The sequence below is a fragment of the Phaseolus vulgaris genome, chromosome 8 (assembly GCF_051622355.1).
Source record: "Phaseolus vulgaris cultivar YP4 chromosome 8, ASM5162235v1, whole genome shotgun sequence".
NCBI classification, from domain to species: Eukaryota; Viridiplantae; Streptophyta; class Magnoliopsida; order Fabales; family Fabaceae; genus Phaseolus; species Phaseolus vulgaris.
This window is the reverse complement of record NC_143505.1, coordinates 30,425,584-30,443,282: the sequence shown is the minus strand read 5'-3', so window position 1 is coordinate 30,443,282 and position 17,699 is coordinate 30,425,584. Positions and strand designations below refer to the sequence as shown.

The 17,699-nt window shown below is 35.1% G+C and overlaps 1 protein-coding gene across 1 annotated transcript; it reads left to right on the top strand.

The window, feature by feature from the left end:
• The first annotated feature begins 437 nt into the window (after nt 1-437).
• LOC150025548 (germin-like protein subfamily 1 member 7) lies at nt 438-16,415 on the top strand. Its single transcript, XM_090294093.1, has 4 exons — nt 438-584; nt 948-1,055; nt 1,567-1,908; nt 16,317-16,415. The coding sequence occupies exons 1-4, from the start codon at nt 438-440 to the stop codon at nt 16,413-16,415; spliced, it is 696 nt and encodes a 231-aa protein (XP_090150219.1).
• The last annotated feature ends 1,284 nt before the right edge of the window (nt 16,416-17,699 follow it).

Genomic DNA, 17,699 nt, shown 5'->3' with positions numbered 1-17,699 from the left:
ACGGTTACAACAGTTACCAGTTCAGCGGGATCCGATGGATTCACTTTTGAGAAGATTCGTGATCTCATTCTTGGCGAGGATGTCCGAAGAAGGAGTTATGGGGAATTATCTAGTGAATCGCTATATGTCATGAGAGGTAAGAGAAATATCAGAGATAGTGGGAGCAAGAACAAAGGAAGGAGTCAGTCAAAGACTTGGGATTGCTCAAGTGTAACATGTTGGAACTGCAAGGAGGTCGGGCATTTCAGGAATCAATGCCCAAATGATAAACAAGTCAGCATTGCAGAAGATTCCGCGGACGATGACCTCTTAGTCTGTTGCGCGGAGAGCAGTGTGGATTCCTGGGTCACAGATTCTGAAGCATTGCAGAGTCTAGTTATTGGAGACTTTGGAAAGGTAAGACTAGCGAACAATAGAACTCTTGATGTTACGCGGGCATGGGTGACATAGTGTTGAAGACACCAGTTGGTTTTTGGACTTTGAAGAATGTCAGAGTTGTTCCAAGCTTAACGAAAAGTGTGATTTTTGTTAGGCAGTTGGATGAACAGAGACATGAAGTGAAGTTCGGAAATAAGCAATGGAAGGTTGCCAAGGGAAATCTTGTCATGGCCTGCGGAAGAAAGAAAGGTTCATTGTATATGGTCGGATTACCGTCTGAGGGAGTGACCATCCCAGTTCAGAAGATAAACAAAGTCCGGTTCACAGAATCTCGTTGGCAGAAGAGGGTTGTCTTTACAAGAGAGAAACCCAGAGCCACAGGTCAGATTCAGGATGAATGAGCATGGAAAGGTTCAGGTAGACCAGTCAGAGGTACTTGTGGCAGTGGGAGCACGGGTCGTGCTTCAGCTAAGGTTCCTAGATGACAGTGGGTTAGGAGAACTAGTATTCCAGCGGTTGAAACTTCTCTAGAAAAATTCTTGTTGAATATGGAGAGTGTTTGTTCTCAGGTTGTTCCAGGATCCGGTAGTTCCTGTAAGTGGGAGTCGGTAGGAACAGAGAACGGGTCAGTGACTGAGGTGTTGAAACTCAGGTTGTTCCAGGATCTGACAGTTCTTGTAAGTGGGAGTCGGTAGGAACAGAGAACAAGTCAGTGACTGACGTGTTGAAACTCAGGGGAGTTTTAACGAAGTCTTCAAAATGATTAAGAAGGCTGGTGGCAACTAGAGGTGGAACAGTGAGTTCCATCGAAAAATTACAGAAGTACATGTACACAGTTGAAGCGCAGGTGAACATTGTTCCGTGACTTCAAGTGGGAGATTGTTGGGTATGAAGCCAGGACCAATTGGGTTGGACTGACTAGACACATGTTTAGTGAGTGGGCTTAATTATTATGTCCCCTTATTATCTCTATTTATCTCTATTTAAAGAGATCATTGTACTTATAATTGGTGTGCAACAGGATATAATGTAAACCTAATAGTTTCCCGGGTGGATGTAGGTTGCAGTTGGCGACCGAACCACGTTAAATCTTGTGTCGTTTATTTTTCTGCAGTTGATTCGTGATTATGTGTGTTATTTCCGCGTGCGTTTTTCCAATCAAAAGTGACTCAAGTGTTTGTGGATCAGCTACCAGGATTAAACACACTTGGCATATCTTTGGCTCGTATAGATTTTGCACCAAAGGGTTTAAACCCTCCCCACACTCACCCTCGAGGCACAGAGATCCTTATTGTTGTTGAGGGTACTCTCTATGTTGGATTTGTTACTTCCAATCAAGATGGAAACCGTCTCTTTACCAAAGTTTTGAACAAGGGCGATGTCTTTGTCTTCCCAATTGGTCTCATTCATTTTCAACTTAATGTTGGATACGACAATGCTGTTGCAATTGCTGCTCTTAGCAGCCAAAATCCAGGAACTATCACTATTGCCAATGCTTTGTTTAAAGCCAATCCATCCATTTCTCCTGAGGTTCTTACAAAATCCTTCCAAGTAGATAAGACCATAATTGATTACCTTCAAAAGCAATTATGGTCTCTACATAACTCTTTCTCCATACATATATATATTAGAAATGATGTCACTACAAAAATTTACTTTTTAACAGGTTATATTTAATGTTTGCGGCTATTTTAACCCTCACTAAGTACGTTACCTGCCATTTGTTTTTATCCTAAAAGATTTAACATCGCTATCGACGATTTTGACTAACCTCTAAGATGTTTGAAAATGAGAGAGTTATATATGTCACAATCTAATGGATTAAAATTGCATTTTAACTGATAATTTCACATAATTAGAAAATTAATCGATCAACACATCGTTTTAACATATTAAAACAAGAGATTTCAAAGACTTCATAAAACTTAAGTGATTTTAATCGATTAAGAACTTGTTTTATGAAATAATTCATACTTAAAAGATATTATCAACATACTTGGGATATTATTATAAAATTTATTCACGAGAAAACTATTAATATTTATTTATTCAAAGATAGCATAATAATATTGTCATCATAATCTAATTCGGTCTCTTAACTACTATATAATGACAAACCTACTCATGAGACATCTCTAGTATATTTTCTTATATAACGTGACATAGTAGAAGCTAATCCTGACCTAGTACATAGGTCCAACTTTTTCAACCAAACATTTTGATGCTTCTCCACATTTTTTAGGGTCTTTAAGTTTGCCATGTGATTTCTTTAACCGTGGAGATCCTAACTTGATACTTCACATATTGTAAGGAATCCTTGTTAGTATATATTCCTTGGGTATCATAAACCTAATTTTATCATCACTTGAGTACTTTTACTAATAAAAACAAATTATCTTACTAAAACTATGGTACATGATTAAAACTAGGTTTTAATAAATAGATAGATAGTGAGGATTATCATAGAAGCTGTGAGATTTAATTTGAGGTTGATAACACTAGTGTAAATAACACTTTTTACAATGAAATATTTGGTCGATTAAATTAGAACTGATGTAAACAAAAAAGTTATGACATTTTTGTAAATATTTGTCACATATTACACCGATTGGGCTATCCAATCGGTGTGATATGTTTTTCTCAGAGAAAAAAAAAAGGTTTTTAAAAATTTTATCTCTGTGATTACATATAACATCGGTTGGATAGAGGAATCGGTGTTATATTCTATAAATTACATATAACATCGGTTCCTCTATATAATAGGTTTTATATGTCATTCCGAAAGTTAAAAAGAAATTTGAAAACTTTAACTTTGGACACTACATTCACGCTCCAGGTTAGTTTTTATTTTTAAATATGTTAATTTTAATTTTTATTATTATTTGGTTTATAATTATTTATATAGACAATTAGTTTTATTATATTGTATTTGGAATATAATGTATTATGTTTTAAATTGGGTAATTTTATATGTTGAACATCTTGGTATTAGGTATGGGGGTGATAGAACCTCGACAATTTGAACACTGTATTAAGTTTAGGGTTTAGGGTTTAGTATGTGACTCTGGAGCATAGATAACACCAGTTGGGAGCCACAATCGGTGTTATATGTGCCTTCTGGAGTACATATTTTGGAATATTTTATTTAGATTTCGATATATATCACGCCGGTTTTTACAACTGGTGTTATATGTAATTGAAATTTTACACTAGTTATTACTCATAAATGGGGTGCATTTAAATCAATTTACTAGAAAACCAAGTTTTAGTATTTTGTCGAGTATCAACTATTAATCAGTTTAAAAGTTGTATTTTCACAACTATTTTTTTAGGCTCATGCTTTGCAACCTTATATTGGGCCAAGTCTATTCATATTTTCTAACTAATATTGATCGTAGAATCCCTAGCAAAGGACGAACCACTAGGGCAATGGCTAGAATAATACAAGAAGAGTCAGACTCTGCTACCCCAAGGAGAGACATACTCTTATACATTTTTTAAGAGCGATGACCTAGTTGTAAAAACTAGAATAGGGTTTTCATCTGTTCCAAAATAACTTTGTTAAAGTAGTATAGATTTTTGGCTTGTATTTTGCCTTGAATAGACTAAGGTTAGGGTTAGGGTTTGTGATGTGAGTTGATTTTAGGATTGCACATTTTATGGTGGCACTTTATTTATGAGGTTTTGTTTTAAACAAAATATGGTGAGAAACCCAAAGAAGATTCCCACTGGATACGAACTTAACCAAGTGGTTAAGTAAGTAGGAAGGTTCATTTCTAGAGGGCAAAGAGAAAAGCACAATATATGGTGATTATGATGATGAAGGTGCGGAAATAAAGGACATGAAAAGAAGCAAAAGATGATGAAGAAAGTAGAACATAAATGAATATAAGTATGGAAAGAATGACATAAGGAAAAGGAAAGAAAAAAAAAATGAAGAGATGAAGAAGCTTATGGAAGTGGGATGTTGTCACGCCACTTGGAGAATGGGTTACTCCAAGATGATTAGTGTAGAGCCTCCACTTGAAGTATAGAACACTTAAGATAAGACCCAAGGATATTAGAACACTCAGCTCACTAAACACTTTGACAAAGTTTCTTTACTTTCAAAATTCAATGTATCAAATACATGAGGCAAGCCACTCTATTTATTGAGTGTCTTGGAGAGCAACATAGAGGGGTAGGGTTATCATTGGTGAGAAACCTTCTAGAACGTAGGTCAAAGAAACCCTAAACCTAGGTGCACAGGTACTAAAATTACTAAGCATATCCTTCTAAAATTACTAAGCACACCTACAAAAATTACTAAGCACGCTTTACTCAAATTACTAAGCACACTCTACTCTAGCTTATTCTTCTATTTGGCACCCCTAAACTGAGCCCAATTTATTTTACATAAACTTGTCTTGTGAAAAGACTAGAAGGAAGAACAACTGATATTCTGGTTCATGATTGGTTTTTCTTCTACTGAGGTTTTTCTGAGGCCTGGTGGGGTTTAGTCTTGTATGCTGACATAGTTGTGAAGTGTTTGTTGTGTCCTTGGTCCTTTGCTTTTCGAGTTGGGTTGTATCAGTTTCTAAACCTACCTAAGGTTTAATTGGGCATAATTAGGCCCACACTAAAACCTAGGCCGATTGCATAAACCCTAAATAGTCACACAGATCCCACATCTTCACATGGCAAGTCTGACTAGCTTTACGTGCCTAATTTGAATTCAAATCTCCCACCAATTTTCTCTTGTAAATGGTCAGGCCCTTCATATAGAAATGGAAGTGCTTGGCTCGTTAAAATTCATATCAAATATACTTGAGTTATATTGTTGAAATTGCAAGCGAAACTCCCATTGTATCCTTTCTCTATGGTAGACACCTTGTTTGATCTCTATCTCATTTTCTTCAAGTGATTAGGCCTAACCTTAAACATTCTATACACCTCACGACATCCAAGGATTGAAGAGTTCTTTGTAGCTCTTCCTTGACCACTACTACAAAAATTTTAAAAACGGCTATGAATAACGACATTTGACCGAAACCTGTTGTTGGAAAAATCGCAGTGGCATTAACTTTATTAACTCAACATTTCACTACAAAATAACGATGGTTTCTTTCTGAAACATTGTTAATATTGGTCTTGCGTGAAAACTGCGACCGTTCTTTTTTGAACAGTCATTACAAATGAGTTTCGCGTCCAAACTGCGACAATTAGGCACTTAACTATTATCCAAAAACCACCTCGTGCCGTAGCACCTACGCACGTCGCTCCCTCTCCAGCCGTCACACCTAACTAACACAGCTCAGAGCAAAACCCAGTGTCGCCAACCATCGAAGCTCCCTAACACACCAAGCGTTTTCTTCTCTCCTCCGCGCACACAAGAAAACAGTTGCCTCCAGCTCCGCGCGCCAACCCTTACCTCCGCACACCGGCAACACCTTCCGCACCTCCACCACACGTTGCCTGATGAGAGTCAAGTAAAGGAGGTTTTTATCAATGAAGGAAGAGGCAATTCACCATCACACTTGAAGTTCTTCCTTCTAGTCTTCTCAAAATTAAAAGAAGACATAAAATAAAAGAGAGTCCCAAGCCCAAAGCCCGAGCCCAAGCCCAAGTCCATCCTATGAAGGGCAAGGCCAAGTTTTAAATAATAAAGAATATTGTTTCAAGGTGCTTAGAGGGAAACATTAGAAACCTCTATTGTTAAAGCATCTTTTAGTCTTTAGTTAGGAGTCTTAGGGGGGGTGTGTTAGTAGATAGGTGTAGGAGTAGAAAAGGAGGTGCCAAAGTGAAGGAAGAGGTCACACCTTCCTAATGCTTTGTTTTAGGCGCCAATTCTAGAAGCTTTTTAGGAGGGAGTTTTTGAATTTGTGTAGGTTACATTTCAGCACCTTAGGCTATAAATAGAGGTGCTCTCTTTGTAAATTTCAGATTTGAATTTATCTAAAGAAACTATACTCAAAATTGGAGTGAGCATTGGAGAGCTTTTGAGCCTTCTTCTCTAGTCTTATCTTGAAGGATCATGGTTTCCTCAAGTGGCGGCTTGCACACTCATCTAGGAGCATCCATACTTCTAGTGGCGTGATCATCCAACCTTTCTTCCATCTTCATGAGCATTCTCTTTTCCTTCCTTTCTTCTCTTGTTAATTTCCTTGTCTTAGCTTGTTTCCTAGTTGTTTTGATTCGGCAATTTCAGCTTGTTAATGTGTAGCTATGGTTCATTTGTGTTCTTGGCTGTTCTTCATCTTTTCTTCTTCAATTCCAGCATTTTGATTCGGTACCTTGCTGTTTTGTTTTGTTAATTAGTGTTTTTGCCTTTCCTCCAATTCTTTTGGTTCAATTTGACAATATGTGGAACATCCAAATGAGTTTTGGATTTGGTACTAGTTTTTGGTGAGTTCTTGTCTTAGAACATTGATCCAACTCTAAGAAAAGTGCCTAAATAATGTCCAGCTCAAGGTGATTCCTAAGAATGTCAAGAATCATTCTCTATATGGCTAGTGGAATCACATCATGTGGTATCATGAGTCTTAGGTTCTTCTTGTTTAATTGTTGAGTTGTGTGCACTTTAATTTCAAGAGCTCTTTAATTTTCTTGCAATTTAAGTTTCTGTTTTAGGTATTAATTGAGTTTTCTTGCTGTTTTTCTTTTGTTACACCAAGTGCTTGTGAAAAGGTTTATGGCACTCATTATTCATAGGAGTATGGTTGCTCTTTTGGAATGGCATTCTCCTTCCTAGAGTTTACCTTAAACTTCCTTTCACTTGTTGTTACGTTTTGTCATATGTCTTTTAATTTTGTAATCATATCAAGTTTTGTCTTAGTCATGTTATTCCATAATTGTCATTACTTCTAGTAGTACTTTTATTGTTTTTGATTGTTTCTTGCTTTAGTGTCATATAATTTTCTGAATTGATATTGATCCTTTGTGCATTTTCTTTTTAGAATTGAGTTCATACTTGTATTCTAGACCTATACAAGTTCCAATACATCATTTTCCATTATGTCTTTGCTAGTTCATAATTCTGTTTTTTATTCCTATTAGGATTCCTCTGTTTCTAAAAACAAGTGCTTACTTTTTTTCCTTATTGCAATTGATTTACTCACTGGAAAATTCTGAAATTCTGGATTTGTGATATTCAAAGTGTTAGAAAAGAGTAGAAAAAAGAATCATTCAAAAATTCAAAGTACACAAAAAATGATAAATAAAATAAAAAAAAGTGTACAATTCTGCCGAAAAGAATACGGTAATCTGGCAGCGATTTTAAAAAATTTATCTCAATTAATTGGCTTACTGTTTTTAATTGATTCCAGTGCCATTATGGAGTTAATATCTTGAAGTTTTTGTGGTTTAAATTTCATAATCCAGTTCGCTCTACATCATTTCAGTTAAATCAGTGAATATCAAGCACAGTTTGCATTAAAAAAAAATTTCCAGTAGCTAAATTTTTGTTTTCTTCATCTACTCTAGTGCTTTTCCTTAAGTATTCTTTTGTGTGCCTACTTTTCTCATTGAGTTCTTTATTTTCTTGATTGTCTTTCATTCTTACTCTTTGAGTTTGTCTTACATATAGTTTTCCTTTTGCAATTACCTTTCCTTGCTTATACCTTTTCTTGTTTGTCTTTATTGTTTCATTGGTTTTGTGGTGGTTGCTTTTGAGATTGGTGTGCTTGCTTTGACATCTTTCATTTGAGGATTCCAAGGCCTCAAGATCAGATTGGTGCAAGGACATTATTTCTTTGAGAGTGACCTATTTTTTCTGCCTCATTTCACTTCGGCATTTTGGCTTAAAACACTCACTGTTTTTGCTATTTTTTGTTTCTTAACTTGTTTGCTGTTTTTGTGTGTTTGCTGTTTTTTATTTCCAAAATGGCTGGATTTTCAAGTGATGCATCATACAAGCAGAATTCTCCTTCCAAAGCTTCAATCCTTGGTGAATTACATGAAGCTCAAAGAACCATTAGACGGTTGGAGGAGAAATTGCAAAAGATGGAGGTGCAACAAGCTAGACCATCTTCTTCAATTCATGATGAACATCATAGACCTTCAACAAGAGTTTCTTCCAATGATTTTGGCCGTGAAGATGAGCATAGGAGAAGGAGAACTCCACCCCAAGTCCATGGACAAAGACATCATCACCAAGGGGAAAGAACTCACTACGGCAATGACTTCTATCATGATGCAAAGTCTAGGCTTCCTTCGATCAAGCTACCTTGTTTTAATGGCTCTAGTGATCCTAATGTATATTTAGATTGGGAGGCTAAGTGTGAACAAATATTTGAGATCCATGAGATCCAAGATGAGCATAAGCTTAAGCTAGCCACCCTAGAGTTTAGTGATTATGCCATGAAATGGTGGCATGGAATTGTAAAGGACATTATCTATCACAAGGGTCCTCCCGTGGACTCTTGGAACTCTTTAATGGATCAAATGCGCGCTAGATTTGTGCCCCCACATTTTAGGAAAGACCTCATGTTGAGACTCCAACGGTTTCAACAAGGCACGCTAAATGTGGATGAATATTATAAAGAGCTAGAAACGCTTGTGCTTAAAATTGAATTAGAGGAAAGTGAGGAAGCTATGATTGCTAGGTTTATGAGTGGTCTTAGGAAGGATATTCAAGACATTGTTGAGTTACAAGAGTATTCGTCATTGGGCTCTTTAGTTCATCTTGCAATGAAGGTGGAAGCCCAACTTGCTAAGAAAAACTCTTTCAAAAATGCTTCCAATGATGGATACTACTCCAAGTCTTGGAGAAACAAAAATTCTTTTTCTAAACATCCTTCCAAAGATTCTTCTTTCAAACCCAAGAATCCTACGCCATCTACTTCTAGGCCTAAATCCCCAATTAAATCGTCCAGTCAAAAGTGTTTTAAATGTTTGGGATATGGTCACATTGCTGCTAATTGCCCTTCTAAACAAAGTATGTACATGCATGAAGGCATTGTAGTTAGTGAGCATGATTCCAATTCACCTAGGCATTCTTCACCTTCTAGACCATCAAGTGAAAATGAGAGTGAAAGTCCTTGTGAAGGTGACTTATTGATGGTAAGACGTATGTTGGGCACAATTCCAAAATCTTTGAATGATACTCAAAGAGAAAATATTTTTTCACACCCGATGTCTTATCAACAACAAGTTATGTTCCCTGATTATTGATGGCGGAAGTTGCACTAATGTGGCTAGTACAAGAGTTGTGGAGAAGTTAGCCTTACCCACTATCTCTCATACCAACCCTACAAATTACAATGGCTTAGTGAAGTAGGTGAAATCATGGTGAATAAACAAGTCCTCATTAACTTTGCAATAGGAAAGTATAAAGATGAGGTTTTATGTGATGTTGTGCCCATGGAAGCATCTCATCTTCTTTTAGGAAGGCCTTGGCAATATGATAGACATGTTTTACATGATGGCCTATCCAATACAATGTCTTTTTCCTTCCTAGGGCGCAAGGTTATATTAAAACCCCTCTCTCCCAAAGAGGTTCATGAGGACCAAATAAAAATGAAAACTAAAAGAGCAAATGAGAAAGAAAAAGAAGTAAGTACTACACCGAGTCACACCATTTTCTCCTCTAAATCCATCATGTTGACTCGTGCTATACCTCAAATGGACCCTCCAAGGTCTTCTTCTTCTTTATCTTTTTCATTACCCAAGGTTCCTATTTCAACACCACTTTGGTTAAAATATGTTAGGGATGATTTTTTCATACCTCCTAATGGGTTTCACCATTTAAGAGGTCTTTTTCCAAAAAACATCATCATTCCCAAACAAATTTTTCCAACTTGGTCGATTTATAGGACATCCTTTTCTGCAATCCCTTTGGTTCCATCTGCTAAGTCATGTCTTCCTTTTTCTTACACTTTTGATTGTAAAAGTAAACTGACTTTGTTATATGCAGGGATTCAGAATTCGTGGACGAATTCTCTCCAACTCGGGGAGTATGATGAGAGTCAAGTAAAGGAGGTTTTTATCAATGAAGGAAGAGGCAATTCACCATCACACTTGAAGTTCTTCCTTCTAGTCTTCTCAAAATTAAAAGAAGACATAAAATAAAAAGAGAGGCCGAAGCCTAAAGCCCAAGCCCAAGCCCAAGTCCATTCTATGAAGGGCAAGGCCAAGTTTTAAATAATAAAGAATATTATTTCAAGGTGCTTAGAGGGAAACATTATTTCAAGGTGCTTAAAGAATATTATTTCAAGGTGTTAGTAGATAGGTGTAGGAGTAGAAAAGGAGGTGCCAAAGTGAAGGAAGAGGTCACACCTTCCTCATGCTTTGTTTTAGGCGCCAATTCTAGAAGCTTTTTAGGAGGGAGTTTTTGAATTTGTGTAGGTCACATTTCAGCACCTTAGGCTATAAATAGAGGTGCTCTCTTTGTAAATTTCAGATTTGAATTTATCTAAAGAAACTATACTCAAAATTGGAGTGAGCATTGGAGAGCTTTTGAGCCTTCTTCTCTAGTCTTATCTTGAAGGATCATGGTTTCCTCAAGTGGCGGCTTGCACACTCATCGAGGAGCATCCATACTTCTAGTGGCGAGATCATCCAACCTTTCTTCCATCTTCATGAGCATTCTCTTCTCCTTCCTTTCTTCTCTTGTTAATTTCCTTGTCTTAGCTTGTTTCCTAGTTGTTTTGATTCGGCAATTTCAGCTTGTTAATGTGTAGCTATGGTTCATTTGTGTTCTTGGCTGCTCTTCATCTTTTCTTCTTCAATTCCAGCATTTTGATTCGGTACCTTGCTGTTTTGTTTTGTTAATTAGTGTTTTTGCCTTTCCTCCAATTCTTTTGGTTCAATTTGACAATATGTGGAACATCTAAATGAGTTTGGGATTTGGTACTAGTTTTTGGTGAGTTCTTGTCTTAGAACATTGATCCAACTCTAAGAAAAATGCCTAAATAATGTCCAGCTCAAGGTGATTCCTAAGAATGTCAAGAATCATCCTCTATATGGCTAGTGGAATAACATCATTGCCACTGCGGACTTGGTTTTAAAAAGATAGTATTTTTAGGGTTTTAAATTTTTTAATAAATGTTTGAATGTATGTCTCGATTAATTAATAGTTTCAAGTTTGTGGGACCTTCATTTAGTGGATATTTGATGGAAGAGTCCTGAAATTGAGGAGAAGAGTGACAGATTTGGAATTGTCAAAAATTAGCAAGAAAAACTTCAAACGATCATAATTTTTTACAGAGAAGTGGGGTGGATATGTGTAAAAAATGAAAGTTGCTCGAAACGAGGTAACGAATGACATAGCCAACTGGAAGGGGATTGGGGTTTACCAAAATTCCAAAAATTCAGCATTTACTATTATTTTTTATTTTAAGTATTATTTATGTCTTTTTCAGGTATTTTAAGGTTTTAATTCTCATACTTTCACTTGTCAGAAAATTCTAAAATTTTGCATGATGTTTCCTAGTATAAATTTGAGATTTATCAAACCATTATGATTTTATTACATTAAAAAATTTATAAATTGTTACATTATGTGTTCTAATATGAAATCTTATTATTTTAGTGTTAATTCCGTGGGAGGGGAAGTGCAAATGCAAAACAAACTCACTTGGATGCACCTGAAGGTATTAAAAGTATATTTGTTCACTAACCTTAATGTGTCTAATTCATTCATCTAATAGAGGTTAACTATGAGTACGGTTACTATGTTATGCAGTGGATGTCAATTATTGTGTGAGCTGGAATTCATAGAGGTTGGGATCAGGTAATATCTCAATACAAAAATACTTTAAAATTTAGAGTTTAGAATCATATAGAACTTTTTCATATATTTGTAGAACTTTTTGTAGAATGTTATATGTACTAATTTATTGTATGTAGACGTTCATATTTAAATTATGATATTACATGCATTATTGTTCTGGAAATTTGATATTTTATGCAAGATTAGGGTATATATATAACAATATATTTTTTAAAAAAAAATATATTTATAATGACGGTTCTAGGCTAGAACCGTTATTATAAATATTTTTTTCCTTTATTTGGCAAAATAACGATAGTTTTTTACACATGTCGTTAATGTGGTTTTATAATGACGGTTCTAGAATTGTCGTTATAAACAGTTGATTTATAACGACACCTAAAGTACCGATGGTTCAGGAACCATCTTTATATGACATTTTTAACCGTCGTTAATGTATTGTTTTGTACGTACTAGTGGACCTTCCTTCTTCATTGCTTCCGCCAATCAATTCCACATTTGAATAACCAAGCCAATCCGTGGAGGTGTCAAGCTATCATTTTGTATTATAAGCTACCATTTGAAGATGGGGATTTGACTATAAATAAACAGGTGAAAGTCAATATTTTTGTGGGTAACTACAATGATAATATTTTATGTGATGTAGTACCATGGAATATTGCCATCTTTTATTGAGAAGGCCTTGGCAATTTAATTAAAAAACCATGCACAATGGCCTTAACAATAAGATAAGTTTTGCCCATCATAATAAAAAGTTTGTACTCTTTCCTCTTGCACTTCCACAGGTAATAGAGGATCAAGTGTAGATGAAAATGAAAAGAGAAAGTGAAAAAAAATCTCGAAAACCAAAGAGTAGTCATTAGGGATAATTTTAAGATGTGGGAGAAGAACGCTCATTCCTACGAGGTCATTCAAATGGAGTCCAATTTACTTAAAAAAGAAATAAAAAGATTTCTCTTATCTGAACAACCTCCAAACCTCATTCTTTGTAAAGGAACACTTATATGCTCTGCTGCATTTTATGAATTCAGTGTTTTACCTCCTTGTATAAAAGAACTTTTAAAAGAGTTTGGTGATGTGGTCCCTAAGGAAGGACCAATTGAACTTCGACCTTTCAAGGGCATAGAACATGAAATAGATTTATTTCTTGGAGCTATTCTACCAAATAGATCGGCATACAGAACTAATCTAGATGAAACCAAAGAGATAGAATACTAGGTTTAGGAATTGTTGGAGAAGGGATGAGTACAAAAAAACCTAAGCCTTTGTATTGTACCTGTCTTGTTGGTGCCTAAAAAAATGGCAAATCGATAATTTGTTGTGATTGTAGAGCCATAAATAATATCACCATCAAGTACATGCATCCAATTCCTAGACTTGATTATATGCTTGATGAATTGCATAGATCCAACGTGTTTTTTAAAATTGATCTAAAGAGTGGTTATCATAAACTTAGAATTAAAGAAGGCAATGAGTGGAAAACTGCTTTTAAAACCAAATTTGGACTATACAAGTGGTTATTAATGTCTTTTGGGCTTACTAATGCACCTACCACATTTTTTAGGCTTATGAATCATGTTCTAAGGGATTGTATAGGAAAATTTGTTGTTTATTTTGATGATATCTTAGTTTGTAGTCATAGTCTAGGCACCCAATTGCTTGTTTTAGTGAAAAATTACATGGTGCCTCCCTGAATTACCCTATTTATGATAAAAAAAATTCTATGCACTTGTGAGGACCCTCCAAACTTGGGAACACTATCTGATTTCTAAAGAATTTGTCATTCATGGTGGTTATGAGTCTTTGAAATATTTGAATGGTCAACATAAGTTGAATAAAAGACATGCAAAGTGGACACAATTTATGGAATTATGCTATTAAATACAAGAAGGGCAAGACAAACATTGTGGCAGATGTTTTATCTAGAAGACATACCTTATTTTCTAAACTTATAGCCCAAATTCTTGGATTTGATAACATACCTAAACTTTATGAATATGATCAAGATTTTGCATCCACATTTGGTAGTTCTAAACATAGGGCGCAAGGAGGGTTCTATATTTCCAAGGGGTATTTGTTTAGGGAAGGAAAAATTTGTATACCTCAAGGAACATATAGAAAATTCCTTGTCAAAGAGTCACATGAAGGAGGTCTCATGAGTCATTTTGGAGTTGATAAAACTTTTGATCTTCTTAAATAAAAATTCTTATGGCCCCATATGAGAAAAGATATTTAGAGAAATTGTCATAAATGTATTTCATGTTTAAAAGTCAAATCTAATACAATTTCAACTTTATACTCCTTAACCTTTAGTTTGTGCCCCATGGGAAGACACCACAATGGATTTAATTTTAGGGCTTCCAAGGCAACAAAAAGGTTTTGATTCTATTTTTGTGGTGGTAGATAGGTTAGCAAAATGACATATTTCATACCCTGCCGCAAAGTGGATGATGCTAACAACATCTCCAAACTTTACCTTAAAGAAATGGTAAGACTTCAAACGTAAACAGAAATACAAGAATGAATAGAACAAATTACACATGATACATGAAGGAAAACACAACTCCTATTTCACTCTTTTGACCAAGGCAAAGCATATAGCAATCTTGCAATCTTTTTCAAAAATTCTGAAGCTATTTTCTATAATGTGATATGTGTGAACATAGAAATTCAAAACCTAGTTATATATCCACAAAAATAGTTGTTTGTTTCAGTTAAACAAATCGCATAACAGATGCATAACAAGCTAAAATAGTTTTGATAATTAAACGAGAATCTGTTATGTTTTTCAAAAAACAATGGATTGAAACCTCGATTCAATCGATTGATTTGGCTTTGACTTGTAAAGTCAGCCAATTTTAGCTTTTCAAAATCCTTTTCAAAACTCCAAGTGTAAAACAACCGATTAAAACGCAGAAACTGTTAGAATATATGGCTTTAAACTAGAGGGGGGGTGAATTGTTTAAAGAGAGTATTCACAATCTTTTAAGCCTGGAATGAAATTACTTCGAGAATACCTTGATTTCGAAATCAGTTTTTCAAAACACAAATTTTAAAGCACTGCACCAGTAAAACAATCGGTTGTTTGGCAGAAACAATCGGTTGTTTATACCAGTAAACAAATATCAAAACTGAATTTAAAGAATTAGGGATAGATAAAATGTACACAGATGTTTATACTGGTTCACTCTAAACCCAGAGCTACATCCAGTCTTCTCAGAAACTACTGAGGAATTCCACTAAGCAATCACACCTAGATCACTTACACCATAACCAAGAAAATGACCTTGATCCCCTCAAGACACACACTTCTCTTAGCCAACACACCAACACTAAGAATGCTGATCTTGATCCCCTCAAGAGCACACAGCAATCCTCAGCAAACACACAGAAGCAGATGTTTTACAGAATTCAAGAATTACACTTGTTACAGAAGTAAATCTGAAATCAATACAAGCATAATTCCTATCTCCCACACTATGATCAAACTCAATCTCTAAGCAATCTCAATTCTTTGAAAAATTAAAAAACTTGTTACTCAAATCTGTTTTTCTGAATATATTCAAAGATATTGTTTGTTATCAAATCTTAACAAATTTATTCATTGCATTTAAAAGATTGGTCAAAGCATTAAAGACTGGAGCATAATCAGTTAAAAACATTTAATGCTCAGTCAAAGCTAAAACAGTTTTTCTGTTATGGTACCAAAACAATCAATCAGTTGTTTCCTCGAATCAATCAGTTGTTTTGACAGCTCAACCATTTGAAAAATAGTTTTCAATCTTTTCTAGAAACATCTAAGTATAAAACAATCGGTTGTTTCGACAAAACAATCGGTTGTTTTTCACTTAATTTGAAAAACACTTTTCTTTTAAAAAGATTGAGAATGCCTATGCTTTGGATTCAATCACAGAGTGGATTACATACACAATCTACCCCAGATCCTAACTAAGACAGCTCAGCAACAGCAAGCACAGCTAAGCCTTCAACATCCTTCAAAGGGTTTGGATTCTTCAAAGCTTGAACACCACTTGGTTCAACAGAAACAACAGGTTGTTTTTCACTTACTTTGAAAAACAATTTTCTTTAAAAGATCTTGATTGTTTTAGCTTTGGATTGGATTAAGAGTCAATTAAAAAAATCTAAATATACAGAACAAAAGCCCCACAAGTAGCAACCCAGTTTTAACTCTCCACCTCTGGTACATGCACCTATTGTGTTTTTGCAGGTATTACCAAATTCAACTAGAACATCCCAAGCAAACCAGGGAGAGTGCTATGCGGGCTTGCTTCTTGCTATGTCAAGAGATAAGGCTGGAGCCAAGTAAATCACAAATTCCACTTGTGCTTTTCCTGTCCAGTTTGCATCCTGCAAAATCTGAATCAGATTATCCAACTAAATGTACAGGAGAATGAGACGGATACCATAACCCAACAGTGGATGTGCCTTTTAGATACTTCATAACTCTTTTGGCAGCTTTAAGGTGTGATTCTTTCAGATTGGATTGGAATCTAGCACAGAGGCATACTGCAAACATGACATCTGGTCTACTGCTGTAAGGTAGAGCAAAGAGCCAATCAAACCCCTATATTTAGATTCATCTACTGCAATTCCAGTTGTATCAGCATCCATGTAGCAGCTTGTGGACATTGGTGTAGATGCATCTTTACACTGCTTCATATGTCCCTACTTGTGTTTTATTACATATGTTATAGATATAATAGTAATCTACATGTACTCATTCTAGGAGTACCCTTATCAAAAGCTACACAAACTTCAACTATGATAAGGGGGTGAAATAATTTCCTATTATATTTGTTTTATTACATAAAATTGAACTTATTATTCTATCCAAGCATATGCTACCATTTTAATAAATCTCCCGCATATTGGACTTTAAGAGAGAGAAGTGTTGCTAGTAATTTTTTAACTTTTCAAAATTAACCAATTTCATTTGAAATATTCTTTCATAATAATCTTTTACTTTCAATGCCCTGAATTACCCTAGGAACAAATTGGGTTGTAGAATGGGCATTGTAATCGTGAATTCAACAAAGCTAAAAAAAATCTTTTAATGCACAACAATATAAGTACTGTTATGGTACAACTAAGTAAGTTCTTCGATCTCAAAAGTGCACTTGATTTTGGAGCCACATTCCAGGTTTGATATTGTCTCCCATGACTCGCTAGCCTCTGAATCTACAGTACGAATTCCTTTTGTAGTTATGTTTGGCTTAACAACCACTAGGTTTTGGAAGGGAAATGGAGGTGGAGAAATTTGAATTTCACCCTCTAGCATCTTCACCACAATACTCATAAGAGGTCTATCATTTAGGTGAATATTGAACACACCAAAAATCAACCTTTTACATTCTCTCACCTTTAAAAATGAAAAGTTAGTGTCGGGACTTAACCATGCATTAATTTTAAAAATTGAATCTAGCTTTAAAAATGAGAAAATTATAATAATTCATAGGAATGTGTTACTGGTATAAAGCCTTTTACATTATTTAAGATGATTATAATAAAAAGTAGCAAAATAAACGTTTTTTGATTAGATATGTAACATTATTTATTCGAATTATAAAACTAGTTTAGTAGTGAAAAGTTT

What these genes read in the sequence shown, in the direction of transcription:
- LOC150025548 (XM_090294093.1), top strand. Translation starts at nt 438, where the DNA reads ATGGGTGACATAGTGTTGAAGACACCAGTTGGTTTTTGGACTTTGAAG. An exon ending in TCCAGGATCTGACAGTTCTT is followed by an intron (nt 1,056 to 1,566) that starts GTAAGTGGGAGT and finishes TTTGTGGATCAG; the next exon opens with CTACCAGGATTAAACACACT. An exon ending in ATCCATCCATTTCTCCTGAG is followed by an intron (nt 1,909 to 16,316) that starts GTTCTTACAAAA and finishes GTGTTTTTGCAG; the next exon opens with GTATTACCAAATTCAACTAG.